The sequence below is a fragment of the Dromiciops gliroides genome, chromosome 1 (assembly GCF_019393635.1).
Source record: "Dromiciops gliroides isolate mDroGli1 chromosome 1, mDroGli1.pri, whole genome shotgun sequence".
In the NCBI taxonomy this organism is placed as follows: Eukaryota; Metazoa; Chordata; class Mammalia; order Microbiotheria; family Microbiotheriidae; genus Dromiciops; species Dromiciops gliroides.
Window position 1 is genome coordinate 158,599,922 of NC_057861.1, and position 18,482 is coordinate 158,618,403.

The 18,482-nt window shown below is 39.0% G+C and overlaps 1 protein-coding gene across 3 annotated transcripts in view; it reads left to right on the forward strand.

The window, feature by feature from the left end:
- The window catches only part of MYLK4 (myosin light chain kinase family member 4), a 165,272-nt gene that overhangs the window by 118,828 nt on the left and 27,962 nt on the right, over positions 1 to 18,482 (forward strand). For all 3 annotated transcript variants that reach the window (XM_044004597.1, XM_044004604.1, XM_044004613.1), the window contains exons 3-8: positions 11,175 to 11,250; positions 11,941 to 12,337; positions 13,641 to 13,966; positions 15,687 to 15,792; positions 16,545 to 16,638; positions 16,754 to 16,863. In XM_044004597.1, the coding sequence (XP_043860532.1) occupies positions 11,175 to 11,250; positions 11,941 to 12,337; positions 13,641 to 13,966; positions 15,687 to 15,792; positions 16,545 to 16,638; positions 16,754 to 16,863 (1,109 nt within the window). The remainder of the gene's footprint in view (positions 1 to 11,174; positions 11,251 to 11,940; positions 12,338 to 13,640; positions 13,967 to 15,686; positions 15,793 to 16,544; positions 16,639 to 16,753; positions 16,864 to 18,482) is intronic.

Genomic DNA, 18,482 nt, shown 5'->3' on the forward strand with positions numbered 1-18,482 from the left:
TTCAAGTCTGCAGTAAAGAATGAGTACTCATATAGAAGCAATGTATTAGGGTTATTGTGAAAGTAATTTATAGAATCATTTTTCAGTTCCGAAAAATTAAATATTTCTCCTGAAAATCTTTTTACTTTTATAGTTCCTCTGTTCACTTTCTTTCAAGATTCCCTTTCCTCTTTCTCCCTTTGGGAACTTACTGAGGTTGGAATAAATGGCTACAATGTCTTCATTAGTTTTCAAGTTTGGGTTTACCTTTTTCAGTGTATTAACTTCCGACTGTTAAAAACAGAGTGTTGATTTTCAAATTTATTAAGCAGTCATATGAAAGGCACACAGTACAAGGCAGGTAAATCATTAGTCTGGTTGTGTCCTACAAGTGGAAGATGTTAGGAGGTTGAAAGGAATGTCCTGCAGCTGATTCTGCAGTTTGAGGTGTGTGAAAGCCCAGGCATCTCATGAAATGATGTTGAGATCCCCTAAAGGCATCTGGCAAGGGCATGCGACTTCTGCCCTCAGCCAGGGGTTTCAGAGAAAAAAACAAAAGGGCATTCCAAGCAGTATCCAACATAGCTCAGCTGTTTGAGATGCATTGACTCTGCTGGAAAGTAGCTAGCTCAAGTAATGAGGAGAAAGCAGGAAAGCTCTGGGGCTTTGTGATTAGAGTTTCATCACATCAAAAAAGATGTGTGGGGTCTGGCTCTTTAAAGACTCTGTCCCTACATTGGTTGGTGAGAAAAGCATGCCTTTGGTCCAGTGGGATTGCTAGAGGGACTCAGAAACTTTTTCTCATGGAGCTCAAGTCTCTTTAAATGGTCCCCCTACTTACGGGAAAACTTGGATCCTATCAAGCCTTGGGAATATCAACTATATTATTGCACACTAATAGGCAACCTTCTGGAAGGATGAATGATGGACATGTAATATAGGATTGAGAGAGGGTCGATTCATGTCCCAGATAGATATGACACTCAGTTTTTAAATTAAAGTGTCCTTTGATAATTTATTTTGGACTGAACCTGTGATTTTGTGGGTATCGGAGCATCTACTGAGGAACTTTCTCTGCCAGTGTGGGTCACCGTCTCTTCTGCGACTTTATTTATAATTAAAGAGAGATTTGCCCAGAGCACTGAGAAGGTAAGTAACTTTCTCAGGACCACATAGCCAATGTATAAGAGGCTTTTTGACACATAGGCCACCTGTCTATCTACTCTACCTCCCTTTGACAACAAATGTACTTAATCCCTGAGGATCATGCCAATTGTTTTTGTTTGTTTGTTTGTTTGTTTTTCTTCCTTCCTTCCTTCCTTCTTCCCTTCAGTAATCAGGGTTAAGTGACTTGCCCAGCTAGTAAGTGTCTGAGGTCAAATTTGAATTCAGGCCCTCCTGACTCCAGGGCCAGTGCTCTATCCATTGCACCACTGAGCTGCCTCAATTCTTTCTTTTTTTTTTTTGGGCGGGGCCATGGGGGTTAAGTGACTTGCCCAGGATCACACAGCTAGTAAGTGTAAAGTGTCTGAGGCCAGATTTGAACTCAGGTCCTCCTGAATCCAGGGCTGGTGCTTTATCCACTGCACCACCTAGCTGCCCCCCCAATTATTTCTTAACTATGATTATTTTGTTTGAGATTTTTGGTTTGAATATATTACTTCATCATTATGCAGAACTCTCACTTTGGAAACCATCTCTACCCATATAGATATAGTAACTTTCCTGTAAATTAAATGATTTGCCAAGGGTTATACTGACAGTATGTCAGATATCAGACTAGAACCCAGGTCTTTCTGGCTCCAACACTGGCTTTCTTTTCACTATGTCATGCTCTCTTTCTACCATGACTATATTAATACAAAATAATTTAAAGGCTATGAAGCAATTTTCATATTACTCAGAATTGAGAGTCCCAGAATACATTATAGAATCACAGAATTTCAATTGGATGCAACCTATCTCATCCAACCCTTGTCCAAAAAAAGAATCCATGCATAACTAATGATATTAATCCAACCCTGGATGGAAGTCCTCCAATGAGAAGGAACCCCTTACCCCCTGAGGCACCATTTTAAAATATCTCTAATCATTGGGAATTTTTCCCTTGAAGCGAACTTGAATTTTGCCTCTTCAGGTAACTTACAGTCATTGCTTCTAATTCTGTCCTCTGGGGCCAAATAGAACAACTTTAATGTCTTATCATATTTCCTTAACCATTTTTGTTCTCAGCTGACTTTGATAAGACACATAGGGCAGCTAGGTAGCACAGTGGATAAAACACTGGCCCTGAATTCAGGAGGAACTGAGTTCAAATCCAGTCTCAGACACTTGACACTTAATAGCTGTGTGACCCTGGGCAAGTCACTTAACCCTCATTGCCCCACCAAAATAAATAAATAAATAGATAGATAGATAAAACACACAAATTAATGGAACGAGAACATCAGACCTTGTGACCAATGTCTAATTTGCTCAGGGTGCTTATATCAAGAGAGCATTTGAGTGGGTTCAAGTTAGAAATTCTATCCAGTCTCCTTTTTTTTTTTTCTTTTTTGTTACTGTCCTTTGACTCTGAAGGAGTCTCCTTTGCTAAGAGCAAAGGAGATGGAATAGTAAGCAATAAGGTAGCATTCATATAACACTTTAAGGTCTGCAAAACACTTTGCAAATATCATCCTCACAATAATCCTGGGAGGTAGGTGCTATTATTATTCCTATCTTATGGAAGAGGAAACAGGCTGAGAGAGGTCAAGTGATTTGTCTATGGTCACTAAGTTGGATTTGAACTCAGGTCTTCCTGACTCCAGGTCCAGTACTCTATCCACTGTGCCAACCAGTAGGAATCTGGTCCTGCTGGGAAGCTCAGACAAAGTTGAAATGAGTCCCTTTATGACATGGGGAATTTTTTTTTTTCTGATTTACTCAAGACAACTGAAAGAATGTCTTGTATAAGTGGGACTGCAATTTCACAGCTATCCTATGTACTCAAATTTACATTAGTTTTGTCAGAATAATGTTCTAAAATTATAAACTTAACTATCAAAACCTCATTTAAGTAAACTGAATTTTAAAAATTAAAACAAACATCAGGTGTGAAATGACTACAAAATCCAAATTGCTTATAATCTGTAGAGCAATAGGTTTGGAGATAGAAAACTTGGAGTTCATGACTTGGAGTAGAAGACAGCTAGGTGGTACAGTGGATAGAGTGCCAGATGAGTTCAAATGAGGCCTCAGACACTAACTAACTGTGTGACCTTGGGCAGGTCACTAAACCCTGTTTGCCTCAATATCCTCATCTATCAAATGAGCTGGAGAAAGAAATGGAAAACCACTCCAGTATCTCTGCCAAGAAAACCCCAAATGGGGTCATGAAGAGTCAGGTATGACTGAAGGTCACCGAAGGGACTGAACAGCAACAACTATTACCTATATAATCTTTGAGGAGTTGCTTCAGTTTCCTCATCTGTAAAAGGAGGCAGTTGGGTGAGATGACCTCAAAGGTCCCTTCCAGCATTAAATCTATAATGTTATACAGTCATTTTAACAAAATAGTAGCAAAAACATCTTGTTAGCTCTTATGCTCCCTCCCGATCTCTTTTCTTCTGTGTATGCTTTCATTACTGTTGCTATAATATGTACATTTTCAAGCAGCAGGTTTAACTTCTAAAGGAAGCGATGCTTTTCAGAAATGGAAAAAAAATAATCCAAACTAAATCTGGTAAATATATTTTGGGTGCTGTGCTCCTCATTGCCTCTCACACAAAATACAGACTTCAGAAAATCAGATTCTGAAAAATAGCCTGGCCTAGAAAACAGGACAGAAAAGACAGAAGTCCAGATCCTATTTCTAATGCCTGGTAACCTTAAACAAGTGGCTTTATTTCTCAGGGTCTGTCCCTGTCTGCCATCATTTATTTACCAGATAATAGTGGGCAAATCTCTTTGAGAACCTTGAAGAAAATTGTCACTGAAATGAAGAATGGGTTAACAGAGAGAGCTGGTCTGCGTCAAGAAGACCTGATTCAAGGCTGCCTTCTGACATGTATTTGCTGTGTGTCCTTGAGCAAATCACTTACCCTCTAAGATTACAAGTTGCTGGGCAGGTGCTGACCTGTTTTGGTCTAGGGAGTTCCTCTGAAGGAGCTCATTGTACCCATGAAATCACAGGCCCCATTAAAAAAACACAATAGGTTGCCACTCATCCCACTGCCAAGGAATGGTTCTTGAAAGTAAGTCAATTAGCATATATTAAGCTCCTTCTATATGCCAAGTTCTGAGGATACAAAGAAAGGCAAAAAAAAGGAACTCTTGGTCTAATGCAAATAATTTTGTACATATGAGATATATTACAAAGTGGATGAAACGTAACCTCTGTAACGATTGGAATGACGCCACCTGCTGGAGACTTACTGTAGAAGAGTTCCGCCCATGAAGCGAAGGTCTTTGAGGGCAAGACCAGGAGTCTTTTCTTTGGAAAAGGAAGTGACGTGGGCTAGTGGGAGGAAGAAGGAAGAGACTAGCACTCTGTCTGGCTCTCTTTCCTGAGGATGCTGGTGGAGAGCGGAGCTAGAAATGTGCTCTCCCTTTAATAGATAGGAATCTAGGCCTTTCTCTCTCTTTACCAAATTCTTATTTTCCTTAATAAGTGCTTAAAAGCCTAACTCTTGCTAAAGCTTATAATTTATTGGCGACCACTCATTAGATATTTTAGACAGTTTAGCTAGAATTTTAGCCCTTAACACCTCACAGGGATTTGTTGTTCAGACATCTCTCATTTTTCAGTGGTGTCCAACTCTTCATGACCCCATTTGGGGTTTTCTTGGAAAAGATACTGGAATAGTTTGCCATTGTCTGTTCCAGCTAATTTTAGATATGATGAACCAAGGCAAACAGGGTTAAAATGATTTGCCCAGGGTTACACAGCTGATAAGTGTCTGAGGGCAGATTTGAACTCAGGAAGATGAGTCTTCCTGACTCTAGGCCAAGCACTCTATTCACTGGATCATCTAGCTATCCTTAATCTCAGAGGGAAGGCAAGATCTAATAGCAGGAAAGGGATGACAATAAAGTACTAAAATAACTATAAAAGATACAGCCTCACTAGGTGACCTCTTTGTACCACATAGTGCAAATTAGTCTTCTGGATTAGAAGGAAAGGCAACAGATTGGAAAAAGAATGATGGGCCATATCTCAGGGGGATCTTGACAAATCATTTGACTGGGTCAAGGAGAGTGACCCAAAGAGAAGCCCAGTTCCTGATAGAGTAAGCAAAAGAAACATGAGACTAGAGAAAAGAAAGTTTTAAGACACTAATTAGATCTGAGAAGTATAAAAAGGAGGGAGGAGGGCAAGACTCTGGGATTGAGGCTGCTTGGGTTGATTAGGTATGAGTTGTGTCAGGACAGAAACTGTGATGCTGAAAAATTTCCTCCTATCTCCATGCCAAGGTGAACCTGTATCTCCTTTTTCCTTGAGCTTCTTTATGGGAGCATGAAGACTTTTTCTTTGGGAAAGGGATATGGAGGTAGTTTATATATCTCTCTTCGTTTTAAATGTTTACTTTTTTATAATAAAAACTGCACGATCATTTGAAATTTCTGGTCAGATTTCCTTATTGGGAATATAGTTTTGTTGCTGTTCAGTTGTTTCAGTTCTGTCTGACTCTGTGTGAGGCTTTCTTGGCAAAGATACTGGAGTGGTTTGCCATTTTCTTCTCCAGTGGATTAAGTCAAACAGAGGTTAAGTGACTTGCCCAAAGATCACACAGATAGTAAGTATCAGAGGCTGGATTTGAACTCAGGTCTTCCTGATTCCAGTCCCAGCACTCTATCCACTGAGCCACCTGTCATAAAAATAGTAAATTTCAGAGTCAGGATTTGAATCACAGCCCCCCTGACTCTAGAGCCATGTCCTGTAGAAAGTGGAATATTTTCTTATTTTCTCTTTTCTTATTTTAGTGCCTTTAAGAGAGTTAGTAGAATCAGAAAAGGAGAAAAAAAGTTTTATTTTTATTGGAAGTCTTTTTAGTACAAAGCTCCTCTAGATGTCAGTATTACATCAGGAAATACAAATGGAATTGCCTGCACTTTTAAGTCATTCTTCCTGTTGATAGTCACATGTGATATTATTAGTGTACAGTGGTTCTTTGGGGGGAGGTATTACTCTTGTATTTCTAAATGTGGACTGGAATGTCTGACTGCTATGGATCAAGAATGATGTCACAGCTTTCAGAAATTCCACTTAGAAACAGCTATAAACTATATGAATTATAATGATTGGAAAATGGCTCCTGGTGTTATGACTGGACCTCTCAAATAGGCTTCTGGAAGGATGGGTAAAATCTCAGACCAATTACCTTTGCAGAATAAAACCTGGATTGTGTCTGAATTACCATGTCACGTTAGACATGCCCTTCTGGTGAACAGACCTATTACTCTGGGATGGGTACCAAGCAAAACTCAAGTGCATAAGTGGTGGTGGTGGTGGTGGTGGTGGTGGTGGGGTTTGAGAGTAACAGGCACAGTTAATTACGCTCTCACACTCTAGGACCCCTACCCTCTTCCTTATGGCACAAGTGTATGGGAAAGGCCATGCTGAAATACCTACATAATAGAGGACTCCAGATAACCTATTTAGAGCAGCTATGCCCTTCCATCCCCAATGGCTTACATGGGTCAGTTTCTGTCTCTGTTGGGAAGCCAGTTAGGACAATAGGTAACAAGACTGTGGCCAGCTTCATGTAAGTGAAATTATAAAAGAAATATTTATCTACTTAACAGATTCATGTTTGCAAGAAGGTTAAAAGCACTCATTTAAAGAATGTTGTTTTGTCATTTTCAGTTGTGGCCAACTCTTTGTGACTCCATGTGGGGTTTTCTTGGCAAAGATCCTGAAGTGGTTTGTCTTTTCCTTCTCTAACTCATTTTACAGATGAGGGAACAGAGGCAAACATGGTTAGGTGACTTGCCCAGGGTCACACAGCTAGTTAGTGTATGAGGCTGGATTTGAACTCAGGAAGATGAGTCTTCCTGACTCCATACCCAGCACTCTATTCAGTCTACCACCTAGTTGCCCATTTACAAAGGATGTCATTTCTTTCTTTTTTTTTTTTTTGGTGAGGCAATTGGGGTTAAGTGACTTGCCCAGGGTCACACAACTAGTAAGTGTTAAGTGTCTGAGGCCAGATTTGAACTCAGGTACTCCTGACTCCAGGGCTGGTGCTTTACCACTGTGCCACCTAGCTGCACTGCAAAGGATGTCATTTCAATATACCAAGATCAGTACTGCTTAGGCTGCTACTTTAATGTGCTAGTTACAAATACTTTTTTATTTATTACTAAAGCAGGGTCATTCTTCTGGTTGGTTGTCACATAGGATACTTATGTGACTGGAATGTCTGACCACTAAAGGAGTCACTTTCCTTCTTTTTAAATGCCCCAACCAATTGTTGCCTCTACCTATTGCTGAAAAACAGTGGAATTGCTCACATCGCTCATGTCCAGCATTCTCTTCCTCTAGATCTTCCTTCTTACCCTTCTTTGAACGTTTGTGCTAATCGCCCCTCCAGTTATTCTCTCTGCCCCATTTGTATATTCAGGTTTCTGTCAGGAGGGATAAACCTTAAGTTCTCTTCCTTCTTCTTTTCTTGTTATTTCTCTATAGTCTCAGATCTAATTCTCTTTTACCACAAGAATCTTTGTATACCAGGAGAAAGGAGGTGCAATGATTCATGCTGTAGTTCCATTGTTTCCCAGAGTTCTGCTGGGTGTTACCCCGTGCAAGACTAATGCCTACCCCAGTTCTATTCTATCACATGCTGGCACTAAATTTTTAACTTGACATTTAATATCAAATAGGTAAATAAAGCATCTATTACATGTGTACTATGTGCCAGGCACTAAGTGCTGGTATTACAAATACAAGCAAAACCAAAGATAGTTCCTGACCTCAAGGAGCTTGCATTTTAATGGAGAGAAGACAACACATAAAAAGGGAGTTGAAAAAAGGACAAGATAGAGAGGAGCTGAAAGAGAAGTGAGCTTGGGCACTTCTCAAAGGAAGTTTCATGATTGGGATTCACCAATTGGGGAAAGGGGTAGTGGCATCTTCCAGGATGAGAAGGAGGTAGGGAAGGAACACTAATCATCTCTGCCCACACAACTCATTAATTTCCTATTTTATTTCTTCTTTCCCAGCCAAGTATTTTTCTCTTCTGAGCTTTCGTCTCCCAATAGGCACTCCATAAACGTAGATATTTCCCACCAATATTAGTTATAGTTGTCAGCTATGATCCATCAGGCTGAGTAGGCATGATTCCTGGCTAAGGATTTGCCTAATAGCTCAAAAAAGGTGACTTAGAGGGGGCGGCTAGGTGGCGCAATGGATAAAGCATCGGCCCTGAATTCAGGAGTACCTGAGTTCAAATCCGGCCTCAGACACTTGACACTTACTAGCTGTGTGACCCTGGGCAAGTCACTTAACTCCCATTGCCCTGCAAAAAACAAACAAACAAACAAAAAGGTGACTTAGAAGCCTGTGCTTGAGTGAAACATAGTGCCCATAGTTATCCTTTAATCCTGTGTAGCTGACTTTCATTTACTGACCCATTAGTTCACACTTGGAAAGTGAATTAACCTAAATCCTTCTTTGACCTTTGACCAACAAACTTTGTTTGTTGCTCTATGATGTTATAGCCTTCTAACCTGGTGGAAAAACTTTTCTCATCCCATCTCATCTCAACCTGGCTGTTCTGACACATGTGTAAGGTCAAATCTTGTGCCTCTGTCCCATTGGTTCTGTTAACAGACCAACTCCTTATTCACCTGAGACCAAACCTGCCATGCCAACTGGTGGGCTCAGGTGGTACAAGATAACTGAAGCTTGATTATATTATTGATTCTCTTCTACATTGCTCCATGCATATCAACAATTCAATTCAACAAACATATATTGAGGACCTATTCTACTTAAGACACTTCCAGATGCTAGGAATGCTTTGATGGATCTGTAAACTAAAGGATGTGTCATTCCTTTTAGTGAATCACACTCTGATCCCATCTCCTCTTCACCTTCTCTTCCTGTGTAGCCCTTGTCTTTCTCTTCTCTTGAGTTCTCTAGAGGGAATCCACCTATCTTGCTGGGTGATTTCCCCAAGGTCTCTAGGGGAGGGGTAGAACCACATTTTGTATTTCTTTGCATTACAGACATTATCTATTGCAAAGCCTTGTACAGAAAAAGGGCTTTTTTGTTTGGCATTTAAAATTCTTCACCCTCTAGCTGCAGTCTAGTTTTCTAGACTTTTTCACAATATTTCTCCTTATTCATTATGCACTCTAGCCAAAATGACCTGCCTGACAATCATTCACTATACACAACATTCCATCTTCCAACACCAAGTTTTTGCACAGGTTATCTTGCATGTTTGGAATGCTGTTCCTCCTTAACTCCACTTCTTAGAATTTTTATGTAGAAATTCTGGGTTATCATAGCTCCTGGCTCTGGCTAATATATCTTTGTCCTCCTCCATATCTGTCAAACTCATTCCAAAACACCCTTTGAACTTCAGTGTAGCTTCTACCAGTAGGCTTTTATTTATTTATTTCCCTTTCCTCTTATTAATTTCTACCTTCCCTCCACATCCAGCACAAGTTATTTGTATTTTTTTTTTTGCTATATATGTTCCACTTACTTATATTTCAATAAAGTTTAAGCACCTTGAGGGCAAAGGTTGTTTCTTTTTGTCTTTAGATGTTTGGTGTCTAGCACATAGTAACACTTTGTAATTGCTCGTTGAATTGAATGAATTAATAAGTGATTGATAAATATTTTATAAAAATAATAGGATTCCAGTTTAATCAATGGAAGGACCTTTAGAGATCATCTAATCTAGCCATCTCATTTTTGTAGATAAGGAGACTGAGGCCCAGAGATGTTGTATCTAAGTTGGAGATATGGAGTTCAATCTCCAGTTCTCAGGAGATTCTAAATCCAGTGTTCTTAGCACTGTTAAGGCTACTTAATGGTAGAAGCAGACCATATCTAATTCAACTTTTTGTAGAACATTTAGCATTTAACAGAGTGATGACAGTAAACCTTGCTTTGATTTTACTTCATATATTGAGAATTGTCATTTATTAAAACATCCTGGCAGAGAGAGAGGATACACCAATAATAAAAGGATTAGATTCTATTATAAGGTGTATCCAAACCATACAGAAAAAGAATTCCCATATTTAATTTAAACTTTGCGAATCGAGAAGTTATGTTCCAACAGCAAAAGAACTAATGTTTACCTTAGTTCCAGCTTTGTAAACAAAATTTGCCTCAGCCCATTAATGAGGTGAAGAACATTGTCAGAGCAATCTTTGCCTAAGAAAACTAACTGTAAGGTCAACAGGGCCTATTTACATATAAACAATATCTTTGCAAAATAGGTCACAGGTCAGGGTTACTCAGGCAGGAGTAGTGAATGGAGCACTGGACTTAGAATCAAGAAGACTCGGCTTCCTGAATTTAAATCTGGTCTCAGACACCTGACACTAGCTGCGTGACTCTGGGCAAATCACTTAACCCTGTTTGCCGAAGTTCCTCCTCTGTAAAATGAGTTGGAGAAGGAAATAGCAAACCACTTCAGTATCTTTGCCAAGGAAACCCCAAATGGGGTCCTAAAGAGTCAGATATGACTGAAAAATGACTGAACATCAGGATTACTCAGGCTGATACTTGAATATGTTAATAAAAAATTCATTATCTATTAAAGTTGGGTCTCTCCCACTAAACAATAATAAATCATAACATTCTAATTGCTATATATATACAATCTCTTATAAAAGGAAAGTGTTGGAATGGTTTCCCAGGTCCATGCCAATTCAAAACATTATTATCTTGCTACTTGAAAGTAATAGTGTTATATTTGTTTTAAAATATTCTATAATTCAGATTGACTTTCCTTCCAATGACTCCGGAACATTTCCCAAAAGCTAGAAGTACATTATTTTATTTTATTTTATTTTTTTGGTGAGGCAATTGGGGTTAAGTGACTTGCCCGGGGTCACACAACTAGTAAGTGTCAAGTGTCTGAGGCCGGATTTGAACTCAGGTCCCCCTTACTCCAGGGCCAATGCTCTATCCACTGCACCACCTAGCTGCCCCAAGTGCATTCTATAATATCACAATTGTGTATCCACAGGCAAAGGAGACGGTGTGGCATCATTTAAATCTGAAGGAAACATGTGTTGCAAAGAAGAGAACTCTTGACACGACAGGTAGTATTCAAGGATAAAAAAAAAATTGATGAACTGAATCATTGTTCTTGACCACATAAAAGATGCATTTATACATTTATGATTTAAGGAGGCTATATTTTATGATTTATATTTATTTGCCTTCCTGCCCCTACTGAATGTCTGTAAGGAAAACTTAAAAAAAAAACCCAATTAATTGGCAATTGCTCCATCATCTTACTTCATCTTACTCTATTTAAAGTTCATATTTCCTAAAAGAAAAAAAGTGTATATGCATGAGTGTGTGTTTGTATGTATATGTGTTTGAGATACACATATAAGGTTGTATTCAGGAAGACCTGGATCCAAGTCTTGTCTCTGACATATACTGGCTGTAAAATCATGGACTAATCACCTTTGTGCCCTAAGCAACTCTCTAAGACTGTAAGTGATAGATGAGTTATTGATGATCTTGAATCAATGGAGGGAGTTTCCACATTGGGAGGGCCTGATTCTCTCTATCTATAGAACTCATAGGACTATATATGAGTGTAGTTGTCTATGTTAATATTTGTCTATACATGCATATATATACACACGTGTGTATATATATGTATGCATATAAATGTATATAGGAAGGAGGAGAAAGAGAAAGGTAACCCATCTGTCATAAGATTATATTAAACTCATGAATCTTCTACTGAAATAACTGTGCTTTGTACTGATTTCTAGATAAATCTGCTCAGAAGAACCAAGCCTGCTCAGACAAAGAAAAGATTCATAAACTCAACAAGGAGAATGCTGAAAAGGTCGGTGCCTCCCTCATTCAGAAAAGTTCTCTCACAGGAAGATTTCAAACCAAGGTAGAAGATTTTGCTTCCAGAGAAGAGTACAAAGAGGATATTATTGGAAAAGATGCATCAAAGATGGGAAGACAAGAAGAGCTAACCATTGGTGGGGATAACCAAGGCATTGAGGAAAAACTCAAAGCTTTGGGAGATGTGAAGGGATCTCAGGACAGTCTGGTCTCCAAAAGAGAGAAGAATGTACTTCATGCTAAAGGAGATACCAATGAAGAAGAAACTGGGGAGGAAGGATCAACATCTGCAAAAAATGAAACAGTAGAAAGGTATGAGTTTGCTTCCAATACAACAAATTGATAAAACTGATGGGAAGAAATCCTGTGCAAAGTCGGGTTTGAATTAGTGGTGTCAAACTCAAACAGAGACAGAGGCCACTAAACAGTACTTAAGGATCCCTGCTGGCTCATATTGACTGAGGAAAAAACAGATTAACATTATCTATGTTCTATTACATTTTGATTTATTGGGTTAAATATTTCCTAATTACATTTTAATCTGGTTCAGATTGTACATGGCAGTACTGGGGGCTGTGTGTTTGACCCCTCTAGTTTAAAGCACAGACTGTCTTTCTATCCCATAATAGCCCTATGTGCTCATTACCATTTTAGGTATGAAATGAATAGCAGCACCAATAAGGTTTTTTGTGCCATTTTGTAATGCCTATAGTTTATAAAGTCTTTGTCTATGCCATCTTATTGGGTCCCCACACCATATCTGAGAGCTAGGAAAGGATGGTCTTACTATCTACACTTTGAAGATGAGGACATCGAGGCCCAGAGCGGCAGTCACTATTCAGTGGGAAAAGCATGAATCATTTAAAGTCAGAGGACCAGGCTTCAAATTTTAACTCCCTCACTCCCTCTGTCGCCTTAGGTAAGTCGCATAACTTAGTTTTCTCCTATGGAATGAGGAAGTTGGACTAAATATTCTCTAAGATTCCTTCCAGTCCCAAATCCCATGGAAAGTCTTACCCAAGGTCACCATTTGAGGTTTTCTTGGCAATGATACTGGAGTGGTTTTCCATTTCCTTCTCTAGTTTATTTTACAGATAAGGAAACAGACAAACAGGGTCAAGTGACTTGCCCAGGGTCATACAGCTAGTAAGCATCTGAGACTAGATTTGGACTCGGGAGGAGGAGTCTTTCTGACTCCAGGCCCAATGTTCTATCCACTGTGCCACCTAGCTGCTGTCTTTAACAAGTTTACATTAGAGGAAAATCTTGTGTGTATGTGTGTGTGTGTGTGTGTGTGTGTGTATGGTTATACATACATATATGTGCATGTTTATTTGGCATATACATGTATTTATGTGATATATCTAGATAGATACATAGGTAGATATAGACACCCTATATCTATCAGATTATTTGTCTATACATACAGCTATTATAAGATAGGTGTCTGAGATTTAATTATGTAAGAATGCTGTTTGTCACAAAAGATAAAAAAAGATTATTATTATGTTTTAGCATTTTGTTCCTAAGTAATATCATTTAATAGATCTCCATTTCTAGGATGTTTTATCTTTATTTTCTAAATTAAGAGCTTCACCAGTATTGTACTTTTCAGGTACAACGACAATAAAAAGGAGAATTCTTCAGCAATAGCCCCAGGAGGCCAATCCATGAAGGCCCTTTCCCAGAACGCTGAGCTAGCTGCTCTGGCTGACCATAGCAGTAAGCGGAGAGTGAATGACGGTGGCCTCATCATTGATGACAAGAAGAAGAGCAGAGTTGACATAGAAGGCACAGGTGAAAAATGCAAAGCTAAGGAGTCCACCAAGATAAATCAAACCATTGGTAGCCTACGAAGCAAGTTCCAGGAGTCACCCAGGTTTGAAAATGGCCATCTAACAAAGCCTGTTGCCAAAGGAAAAGAACCGGCAATACAATTTGGTAGGAAATAGTTTATTTTCCAGTATTAACCCTTTTCAACAATCTTTTTTTTTAAACATCGTACTTGGCCTAGTAGCCTAACAAGACAGTAGTGAAAAAGCTATGCTTTTAAAAGTTTTTAAAGGTAGTTGGAACCCAATCACATAATTCTCTGATAATCTCCTTTTTTATCAAATTAATAATATTTGAAGTGTCAGAATCAAATGTGGAAAATAAAACTAGAACAATAACTAGAATTCTGGCATCCTTAGAAATTCTACTGAGGATGGAAGTATGTATTAAAATATAGGTGGGCCCCTGAAGAGACAATTCAACCATGTGGAGGACAGCCCATTCCCTTTACCTCTTCCCCTGTCATCTATTTGTCTGCTACCTTGGTGCCTTACCTTCTCTAGGGACCGCCTTTCTCCTCTAATCTCTTTAGATATGTTTTGAGGCATAGAGATGGCAATGATGTCTACAACCCCCTTCTTCTCCCCTTCCCCACCCCCTATCTGGGAAAAGCACCATTTGTTTCCCAAAGTTATAGCTTTGAATCTACTACACATGAGTTTGATTCTTCTCTTTTTCTTTTCTTTTTTCTTTTTCTTTCTTTTTTTTTTTTTTACAGGGCAATGAGGGTTAAGTGACATGCCCAGAGTCACACAGCTAATAAGTGTCAAGTGTCTGAGGCTGGATTTGAACTCAGGTCCCCCTGAATCCAGGGCCAGTGCTTTATCTACTACACCACCTAGCTGCCCCACTCTTTTTCAATTATTAGGTTTTTTTCCTATAACAATGAACTAATTTGGAAGGTCTTAGAGGCAAAGGACTGAGTCCTCTACTTCATTTGTATTGGCCCAGGGTACATATGCAGTCGGTGCTTAATAGTTGCCTACTGAATGAATAAGTGAAGTAAGGTGTGAGTTAGTGAAAGTGAAGGAATGAGTGGGATGAATTAATGAATATATGAGTGATGAATGAAGAATGTATTACCAGCTTTTAAAAGAGATAAAAATAGAAAAGAAAATGACTGCTTAAGTAATTATTGTTACCTGATGATGCTCTTTGATTGAATTTAAACTGCAGCAGGTTGCTTTCCCACTAGAGACTAAGGGTAGGAACTATGAAAACTTAAGTAGTTTTAGAATTAAAATTTATCCAATTTTACAGGGTGTTTCATTTCCAGTAAGGGGAAAATCAGTTTTGTGCCTTGGACTTTATTTAAAGTCTAAAACATTTTGGAAACTGATCTATAAATTTTTTAAAGTATTAATAGCATTAAGAAACCCTACATTTTTTCTTTCTCTCAACTCTGATTAAAATAACTTACTGTTTCAGTAATGCTTTTGATGGTATTCCAAATCATTTCTTATCCTTTGTTTGAAATAGTCTAGAATCTGGGAAGGGTATCCGATGGAACAATATTCAGACTGGAAATTCTTAAACTCTGTTTGACGTTTGTAAGGCTAGGGGTCCTAAAGATAGTGGAGACAGTGGCTCTTTCATCCTGAGATGCTTTCTTTGAACACATCAGCATCGAGCTTTTCTTTTTTGTGATATATGATGTTAGCATTAGAAAATGAAATATGTATTTAAAGTTCTAATTCACTAGGAATAAAACATGTGGTCATTTGAATATGAAATGAAGAAACTTTCAGCAAGAAGCATATTAATAGGTGCTACCAGAAGAAGTGGGAATTTTAGAGATGACTCTTTCTTTTTTTTGTTCCTCTTGTAGATGATGTTCCTGCTCCCCCTGCCCCATTTGATCATAGGATTGTCACAACCAGGCAGATAGCAATCAACAGTCTCTATACTGTGAACAGGAGGGAAATCTTAGGAGGGTAAGCAATACTTGATTGCAAAAATTTACTCAGCAGAGAATGTGTTAATGAAGAAAAATCTGGAGATCTTCTTAAATGAATGCCAGCCTAGAACTGGTAACCAAATATGTTATATAACCAAACACTTTAAAAGGATTCTTAATCACCCTCAAGCTCAAACAGATGCCGACTGGGTTGGTGGGGTGGCAGTGGCTAAAGGCAGCATTTATTAGGTTGATTCATCTCTGATGCTGTTATCTCTGAAAGGGATAGCGACCAAACCAATTTCAAGCCTAGTTAGAAACTGTCCCGTCCTTTGGCTTACAAACTGAGAAACAATATTTAGAATTGGGAATTCATTGAGTTACAGACCATGTCTTATTTTGCAAAGTTAAAGATGAGATCAAAGAGACCTAGTCTTATGTAACTTTGGAAATCTCAATCTTTTGCATTTTAAGCTCAAGCCCACATGCAAGAATGATTATAATAGAATGCTGGCAGAGCTATCCCTATTAAATCCAGATATGTTCAGTATGATTGGATTTATCTAGAAGATTAAAATTGGATGGCGTCTGGTACAGGATATATACTGTTGGCCTGCCCAGATGGCCTTAGAAGCAAAACTACCAGGGGTAATAGTGTGCTCATTCGATTTGTTCATTAAGAACACATGGAAACTTCTAATGGGAAATCATTGCCATGTTCCAGGTTGACCACTAGCCCTTAGACCTGTGTGATCACATTGTCTCTCATGCTCCATTTTTATTTTCCAGGGGACGGTTTGGCCAAGTGCACAAATGTGAAGAAAAAGCCACAGGCCTGAAATTAGCAGCCAAAATCATTAAGACCAGAGGGGTTAAGGAAAAAGTAGGTAGAGTAATGTGGACTTCCCCCCTCCTCTTTCTTGCTCCATTTTAAACAGTCCTGGGTCTAAGAGCCTTTGCTTCCTTGCTTACTTCTTTCCTTCCTTTCTTCCTTCCAGGATGAAGTGATGAATGAAATCAGTGTCATGAACCAGCTGGATCATGTGAATCTCATCCAACTCTATGATGCCTTTGAGTCCAAGAATGACATTGTTCTGGTGATGGAATAGTATGTGTTTTCTTTTCCTTATTGACTTTCCCTATCTTTCTTCCTTTTCCATTTCCCCTTCAAAACTTAGATCATCACAATGATAATATTTTCCACCAGATTTTGCAATTACCGCTGAAGTTCACTAACCCTTTAGAAGCTGCAGGATTTGTGGGTTGTTGATACTGACTTTAAAGAATATCATGAGATCTTATAAATAGTTGCTTACTTTTTCAAAGTACTTGAAGGTTTAAAAAGTGCTTTTCTCACAGTAGTCTTTTGAAATAAGTAGTATTATTCCCCCCTTTTTTTGAAGCAGGGAAACTGAGGCTTTCTCTGAAAGGTAAGTGAAGGGGTTTTTCCAGGGTCACACAAGTAGGAAGTATTTTGAATTCATGTTCCCCTAACTTTCAAGTTCAGCCCTCTTTCCACTACTCTGGAGAAATTGTTCATAAATGCTTCCATATGTGATAAATGGGACTATGCTTGGCACAGTGCCTGACACACAGTAGGTGCTTAATAAATGCATATCGGGGCATTTAGGTGGTGCAGTGGATAAAGCACCAGCCCTGGATTCAGGAGGACCTGAGTTCAAATCCTGCCTCAGATACTTGACATTTACTAGCTGTGTGACCTTGGGCAAGTCACTTAACCCTCATTGCCCTACAAAGAAAACTTTTAAAAAAATGCTTATTGGCTGACTGTTATTCCTTCAAAGATCTGTATGCTCTGTATCTTATAGGATACTTATGGGGTCTTGTATTTATGGGATCACAGAGTCAAGAACTGAAGGGGACTTACAGGTTCACCTGGCTCAGCTCCCTGATATTATAGATGAATATGCTGAAGACTAGGGAGTAAGTGACTTGCCCAAGGATACTGAGGAAGTAGCAGAGATGGACTGCAGCTGAAGTCCACTAATTCCAGGCCCAGTGCCTTTTCCATCCTACTCTGACTTCAGTACTCCAAGGTTCTGTCATGTCATTAGTTTACATACTCAATCCACTGATCAAGATCATAACCCTTATTTGCTTTGGTAGGTCCTAACCTTAAGTTTTGTTATTTGAGCATTTCAGTCCTGTCCAACTCTTTGTGACTCATTTGGAGTTTTCTTGACAAAGATACTGGAGTGGTTTTGCCATTTCCTTCTCCTGCTCATTTTACATATGAGGAAACTGAGGCAAATAGAATTAAATCTTTTCCAAGGTCACACAGCTAGAGCCTGAAGCCGGATTTGAACTCAGGAAGATGAGTCTTCCCAACTCCAGGCCCCACGCTCTATCCACTACACTACCTAGCTACCCATCCTTGAGTTTCTGTAGCCAAAACAAGGTTATTACTTCGTGGTGATGAGTTCCTCTGATATCACCTTGGCTGGTCCTCAGACAATTGACATACCATCTTCTACCAGGGTCATAATCCATTTTCTATCTTTATACATCCTGGCAGAACTTGGGTGTCACTAACGTAGCCTTTAAGGACCCAAGGTTACCTTGGCATAGGCCAGGCACATTGTGGTATCTCATGTTCAAGACTGGAATCAGATGAAAGAGTCATCCATCTAATAGTTACCAAAAGGAGGAATACTTAGTCATAGCAAAGAAAGGATGTTCAGCAGGGATACAGAATTGATTCAGCTA